The sequence below is a fragment of the Mustelus asterias genome, unplaced genomic scaffold, assembly GCF_964213995.1.
Source record: "Mustelus asterias unplaced genomic scaffold, sMusAst1.hap1.1 HAP1_SCAFFOLD_907, whole genome shotgun sequence".
In the NCBI taxonomy this organism is placed as follows: domain Eukaryota; kingdom Metazoa; phylum Chordata; class Chondrichthyes; order Carcharhiniformes; family Triakidae; genus Mustelus; species Mustelus asterias.
The window spans coordinates 105,001-112,500 of NW_027590853.1; the positions used below are offsets into that span (position 1 = coordinate 105,001).

At 54.8% G+C, this 7,500-nt stretch overlaps 1 protein-coding gene across 4 annotated transcripts in view; it reads left to right on the forward strand.

The window, feature by feature from the left end:
- The window catches only part of LOC144487594 (Friend leukemia integration 1 transcription factor-like), a 44,142-nt gene extending 39,053 nt beyond the window's left edge, over positions 1-5,089 (forward strand). For all 4 annotated transcript variants that reach the window (XM_078205676.1, XM_078205678.1, XM_078205677.1 and 1 more), the window contains one exon: positions 3,891-5,089. In XM_078205676.1, the coding sequence (XP_078061802.1) occupies positions 3,891-4,420 (530 nt within the window). In that variant the 3' untranslated portion in view covers positions 4,421-5,089. The remainder of the gene's footprint in view (positions 1-3,890) is intronic.
- The last annotated feature ends 2,411 nt before the right edge of the window (positions 5,090-7,500 follow it).

Genomic DNA, 7,500 nt, shown 5'->3' on the forward strand with positions numbered 1-7,500 from the left:
TCACCCTCACCCTCACCCTCACACTCACACTCACACTCACACTCACCCTCACACTCACACTCACACTCACACTCACACTCACACTCACCCTCACCCTCACCCTCACACTCACCCTCACCCTCACCCTCACCCTCACACTCACACTCACACTCACACTCACCCTCACCCTCACCCTCACACTCACACTCACCCTCACCCTCACCCTCACACTCACCCTCACCCTCACCCTCACACTCACACTCACACTCACACTCACATTCACCCTCACCCTCACCCTCACTCCCTCCCTCACCCCCACCCTCACCCCCACCCTCACTCTCACCCTCACCCCCACCCTCACCCCCACCCTCACCCCCACCCTCACCCCCACCCTCACCCCCACCCTCACCCCCACCCTCACCCCCACCCTCACCCTCACGCTGTCACTCACGCTTAGAACATATGACATAGAACATTACAGTGCAGTACAGGCCCTTCGGCCCTCGATGTTGTGCCGACCAGTGGAACCAATCTAAAGCCCCTCTAATCTACACTATTCCAATATCATCCATATGTTTATCCAATAACCATTTGAATGCTCTTAATGTTGACGAGTCCACCACTGCTGCAGGCAGGGCATTCCACGCCCTTACTACTCTCTGAGTAAAGATAGCCTCTCGCTTGCCCTCACACTCACCCTCACCCTCACCCTCACCCTCACCCTCACCCTCACACTCACCCTCACCCTCACACTCACACTCACACTCACACTCACACTCACCCTCACCCTCACCCTCACCCTCACCCTCACCCTCACCCTCACCCTCACCCTCACCCTCACACTCACCCTCACCCTCACCCTCACCCTCACCCTCACCCTCACACAGCCTCAGTCACAAAGCTCCTCTTGCCTTCAAACCAATCCTTTCCCCACCTCACTGGATCCCCAGCTCCACACAATCTCAGTGCTGGGAAGCCCCCTGGACAGTTTGTCGATTGTTTGTTGAGAGTCTCCGTGAGAAATTCCTGCATCAGGAACATCCTTACGGAATTCTGCTTCCCAATTCCAGATCCTTTATATCACGCCTCAATCTTTGCTCTCTCACCAAATGCTCCAGCCTATCAGATTGTAGAAACTTCCAAAAGGCTCGCATTTCACCCCCATCCCCCACCCCGCCCAACCCCCCCACCACCCCCCCACCCCCCCACCACCCCGCCCAACCCCTGCCCCCCACCCTGCCCCCACCCCCTGCCCACCTCCTGCCCTTGTATCGCTCAAATCAACTGCAATGACAGAGTGGGAAAGTGTCTGACAATCCACGGGGCAATCTTCAAACCCGGGGCATTCGAAGGTCGGGATAAAAGCAGCAATAAATCTCTCTCTGGGATCTCACTGTCTCTCTGTGGGATCTCACTGTCTCTCTCTGGGATCTCACTGTCTCTCTCTGGGATCTCACTGTCTCTCTCTGGGATCTCACTGTCTCTCTCTGGGATCTCACTGTCTCTCTCTGGGATCTCACTGTCTCTCTCTGGGATCTCACTGTCTCTCTCTGGGATCTCACTGTCTCTCTGTGGGATCTCACTGTCTCTCTCTGGGATCTCACTGTCTCTCTCTGGGATCTCACTGTCTCTCTCTGGGATCTCACTGTCTCTCTCTGGGATCTCACTGTCTCTCTCTGGGATCTCACTGTCTCTCTCTGGGATCTCACTGTCTCTCTCTGGGATCTCACTGTCTCTCTCTGGGATCTCACTGTCTCTCTCTGGGATCTCACTGTCTCTCTCTGGGATCTCACTGTCTCTCTCTGGGATCTCACTGTCTCTCTCTGGGATCTCACTGTCTCTCTCTGGGATCTCACTGTCTCTCTCTGGGATCTCACTGTCTCTCTCTGGGATCTCACTGTCTCTCTCTGGGATCTCACTGTCTCTCTCTGGGATCTCACTGTCTCTCTCTGGGATCTCACTGTCTCTCTCTGGGATCTCACTGTCTCTCTCTGGGATCTCACTGTCTCTCTCTGGGATCTCACTGTCTCTCTCTGGGATCTCACTGCCTCTCTCTGGGATCTCACTGCCTCTCTCTGGGATATCACTGTCCCTCTCTGGGATCTCACTGTTCCTCTCTCTCTGGGATCTCACTGTCTCTCTCTGGGATCTCACTGTCTCTCTCTGGGATCTCACTGCCTCTCTCCGGGATCTCACTGCCTCTCTCTGGGATATCACTGTCCCTCTCTGGGATCTCACTGTCTCTCTCTGGGATCTCACTGTCTCTCTCTGGGATCTCACTGTCTCTCTCTGGGATCTCACTGTCTCTCTCTGGGATCTCACTGTTTCGCTCTCTGGGATCTCACTGTTTCTCTCTCTGGGATATCACTGTCCCTCTCTCTCTGGGATCTCACTGTCTCTCTCTGGGATCTCACTGTCTCTCTCTGGGATCTCACTGCCTCTCTCTGGGATCTCACTGCCTCTCTCTGGGATATCACTGTCCCTCTCTGGGATCTCACTGTTCCTCTCTCTCTGGGATCTCACTGTCCCTCTCTGGGATATCACTGTCTCTCTCTCTCTGCGATCTCACTGTCTCTCTCCCTCTGGGATCTCACTGTCTCTCTCTGGGATCTCACTGTCTCTCTCTGGGATCTCACTGTCTCTCTCTCTCTCTCTCTCTGGGATCTCACTGTCAATCTCTGGAATCTCATTGTCTCTCTCTCTGGGATCCCACTGTCTCTCTCTGGGATCTCACTGTCTCTCTCCCTCTCTGGGATCTCACTCTCTCTCTGGGATCTCACTGTCTCTCTCTCTCTGGGATCTCACTGTCTCTCTCGCTCTCTCTGGAATCTCACTGTCTCTCTCTCTCTCTGGGATCTCACTGTTTCTCTCTCTCTGGGATCTCACTGTCTCTCCCTCTCTGGGATCTCACTGTCTCTCTCTGGGATCTCACTGTCTCTCTCTCTCTCTGGAATCTCACTGTCTCTCTCTGGGATCTCACTGTCTCTCTCTGCGATCTCACTGTCTCTCTCTGGGATCTCACTCTGGTTTTCTGGGTCTCACTCTGGATCTCACTCTGGTTCTGTGGATCTCACTCTGGTTCTCTGGATTTCACTCTGGTTCTCACTCTGTATCTCTCTGTCTGGTGCTCTGGATCTCTCTCTCTCTCTGGTTCTCTGGATCTCTCTCTGGATCTTACACTGGGTCTCACTCTGATTCTCTGGATATCATTCTGGATCTCACTCTGGTTCTCTGGATCTCACTCTGGTTCTCTGGATCTCACTCTGGTTCTCACTCTGATTCTCTGGATCTCACTCTGGACCTCAATCTGGATCTCTGGATCTTGCTCTGGTTCTTTGGATCTCCCTCTGGTTCTCTGGATCTAACTTTGGTTCTCTGGATCTCACTCTGGTTCACTGGATCTCACTCTGGATCTCACTCTGGTGCTCTGGATCTCTCTCTTGTTCTCTGGATCTCACTCTGGATCTCACACTGGATCTCACTCTCATTCTCTGGATCTTGCTCTAGTTCTCTGGATCTCCCTCTGGTTCTCACTCTGGCTCTTTGGATCTCACTCTGGTTCTCTGGTTCTCTCTCTGCTTCTCTGGATCTCACTCTCGTTCTCACTCTGGATCTCACTCTGATGCTCCTGATCTCTCTCACTCTGGTTCTCCAGATCTCACTCTGGATCTCATGCTGGATCTCACCCTGGTGCTCTGGATCTCACTCTGGATCTCACTCTGGATCTCACTCTGGATCTCTCTCTGGTTCTCTGGATCTCTCTCTGGTTCCCTGGATCTCACTCTGGATCTCACACTGGTTCTCTGGATCTCACTCTGGTTCTCACTCTGGTTCTCTGGATCTCACTCTGGTTCTCTGGACCTCTCCCTGGCTCTCTGGATCTCACTCTGGTTCTCTGGATCTCTCTGCAGGCAGTGGACAGATTCAGTTGTGGCAGTTCTTGCTGGAGCTTCTCGCGGACAGCACTAACTCGGGCTGCATCACCTGGGAGGGAACGAACGGGGAGTTTAAGATGACGGACCCAGATGAGGTGGCTCGTCGTTGGGGCGAGAGAAAGAGCAAGCCCAATATGAATTACGACAAGCTGAGCCGGGCTCTGCGTTACTATTACGACAAGAACATTATGACCAAGGTCCATGGCAAACGCTATGCCTACAAGTTCGACTTCCATGGCATTGCCCAGGCTCACCAACCACACCCAACTGAGTCCCCTGTCTACAAGTACACGACAGAGCTGCCCTACATGCCAACTTATCACACGCACCAACAGAAGGTGAACTTTGTGCAGGCGCCAGCCTCGCCCATCCCCCTGTCTTCAGCCAGCTTCTTTGGGGCAACTAATCCCTATTGGAGTTCAGCACCCACCCCCATGTACCCCAGCCCCAATGCCCCCCGTCACCCAGGTACCCACGTGCCCTCCCACCTTGGACCCTACTACTGACAGCATTAAGCCACACGGGGCCTGGGGCATGCCATTGCTGACTTTCCCTCTCCAATGAGATGTTTGTTACCTGGAGCACCCCCCCGCCCCCCCCCCCTCCCCCCCCCGCAAACCCCACCCGAAGAAAGTAGTGAGACTGTTGTCGGACACGAGGTGTAAATGAGAGAGTCACTGCGGCAATACTGTTTGGAGATCGACAACAGTGAAGGTGCAAGTCCACCCTCAGGGATCTGGTGGCCATCTCGGATTTTGACTTTATATCTTCTTTTGCTTTGAACGGACTGTTCAGGAGCGGTTCCTCTCTCGGTCCTGCTTTATCTAAACTGGCAGGAAAGCGAAACGCAAAGGTAAGGGACAGGAAGCTCCAATTAGAGCTGACTTGCCTGTTGGCCAAGGCTGTGAGGAGGCAGGAAGCGCGCTCTGTCTTGTTTCTATGCACCACACATATTGTAGCACAGAATCTGCAAACAGTTTTATATAGACTTGTTCTAATTGTATAGTTTTCACTCAATTAAGTTTAATATTAAAGGAAGGGTCGAGATTGGATTAAATTCCAGTTGACATTGTCAATCCAATGCCAGCCAATCAGGTGGAGGTATCATCTTGTATCGATACCGATGCTTCCTTCACCAGAACCACGTCAGCGCCCCCCCACCCCCTCCCCACCCCCTCCCCACCCCCACCCCCCACCCCCACCCCCCACCCCCTCCCCACCCCCACCCCCCACCCCCTCCCCCCACCCCCTCCCCACCCCCACCCCACCCCCACCCCCCACCCCCAACCCCCACCCCCCACCCCCCCACCCACTCCCCACTGAATTCCCCCCCAACCCCCCCCACTGAATCCCCCCCCCACCCCCTCCACCCCCCCACCTCCCCCACCTCCCACCCCTCCCACCCACCCCCACTGAATTCCCCTCCCACCCACCCCCTCCACCCCCCCCACTGAATCCCCCAACCCCCCCCCCACAGAATTCCCCCCCCCACCCCCCCACCCCCCCCACTGAATACCCCAACCCCCCCCCACAGAATTCCCCCCCCCACCCCCCCACCGCCCCCACTGAATCCCCCAACCCCCCCCACTGAATCCCCCAACCCCCCCCCACTGAATCCCCCAACCCCCCCCCACTGAATCCCCCAACCCCCCCCCACTGAATCCCCCAACCCCCCCCACTGAATCCCCCAACCCCCCCCCACTGAATCCCCCAACCCCCCCCACTGAATCCCCCAACCCCCCCACTGAATCCCCCAACCCCCCCCCACTGAATCCCCCAACCCCCCCCCACTGAATCCCCCAACCCCCCCCCCACTGAATCCCCCAACCCCCCCACTGAATCCCCCAACCCCCCCCCCACTGAATGCCCCAACCCCCCCCCACTGAATGCCCCAACCCCCCCCCCCCCCTGAGCTCACCCAAACTCACTGAGACCCCCCTCAACTGTACCCGAACTCAGAGACTCCCCCCAACTGCCCCCAAACTCACTGAGGCCCCCCCCCCCCCCCCGAGTGATGGGGGAGAGTGTGCATGGGGCTGTGGGAGGGGGAATGGGGGAGAGTCAGTGATAGGGGAGAGTGTACGTGAGTACATGGGGATGTGGGAGGGGGTTAAGTGGTGGGGGTAGAGACAGTGATAGGGGAGAGTGTACATGGGGGTGTGGGAGGGGTAATGGGGGAGAGTCAGTGATAGGGGAGAGTGTACATGGGGATGTGGGAGGTGGAATGGGGGAGAGTCAGTGATAGGGGAGAGTGTACGTGAGTACATGGGGATGTGGGAGGGGGTTAAGTGGTGGGGGTAGAGACAGTGATAGGGGAGAGTGTACATGGGGATGTGGGAGGGGTAATGGGGGAGAGTCAGTGATAGGGGAGAGTGTACATGGGGATGTGGGAGGGGTAATGGGGGAGAGTCAGTGATAGGGGAGAGTGTACATGGGGATGTGGGAGGTGGAATGGGGGAGAGTCAGTGATAAGGGAGAGTGTACGTGAGTACATGGGGATGTGGGAGGGGGTTAAGTGGTGGGGGTAGAGACAGTGATAGGGGAGAGTGTACATGGGGATGTGGGTGGGGTAATGGGGGAGAGTCAGTGATAGGGGAGAGTGTACATGGGGATGTGGGAGGGGTAATGGGGGAGAGTCAGTGATAGGGGAGAGTGTACGTGAGTACATGGGGATGTGGGAGGGGTAATGGGGGAGAGTCAGTGATAGGGGAGAGTGTACATGGGGATGTGGGAGGTGGAATGGGTGGGTAGAGACAGTGGTGGGGGAGAGTGTAGATAAGTCTGAGTGAATGCTCCACTCCCTCTCTCTCTCTCTCTCTCTCTGTCTCTCTAATGCCATGGACAAGGTTGCTGGGTGCTTTGGGGGAATGGAATGATATTCCTCACCCCCCTTTACCCCTCTCTCACTCTCCGATCTCCATTCCTGCTCACTTTGGTGGAAGTGGCCTTGGCAAAATGGTTTGTAAATAATTTATCTGACGGCTTTAGGTGACGTCTCTGTCAGGGATGTGTTTATCTTTTATGTATTCAACTCAATAAAGAACAATATAGAGGAGATTGTGTGTAAATGACAGCATTCTCACAAACCTTCGAGCTGTACTTGCAGCCATTCCCATCACCCCGTCCCCTTTGTAAGCAGCCAGCTCCGAGACTCCAAGGTATATTCTGCAGTCAGCCCACAGTTAGAACACAACAATAAGAATTAGCATAATGTTTCGCAATTGAAATATTTAAACAAGACACTATATAATTCTTAACAACTCGCTATCTCTGTTATTCCAATTTAAGCAATGTCCCCAAAGACATATTTCCTCCTTCAGAAACAATTAGCTCCAAAAGCAGATATCTCCATGTGGATGCTAGATTTCCAGCCTTTTAACCTCTCTGGACACATACAGAGAGACACCTGCCTTCTGACTCCCAGACAGAAGCTTCCAGAGAAAGATCTGCCTTTAAGCAGCAGAACTTCAGAGAATCATAGAAACCCTACAGTGCAGAAAGAGGCCATTCGGCCCATCGAGTCTGCACCGACCACAATCCCACCCAGGCCCTATCCCCATATCCCTACATATTTACCCGCTAATCC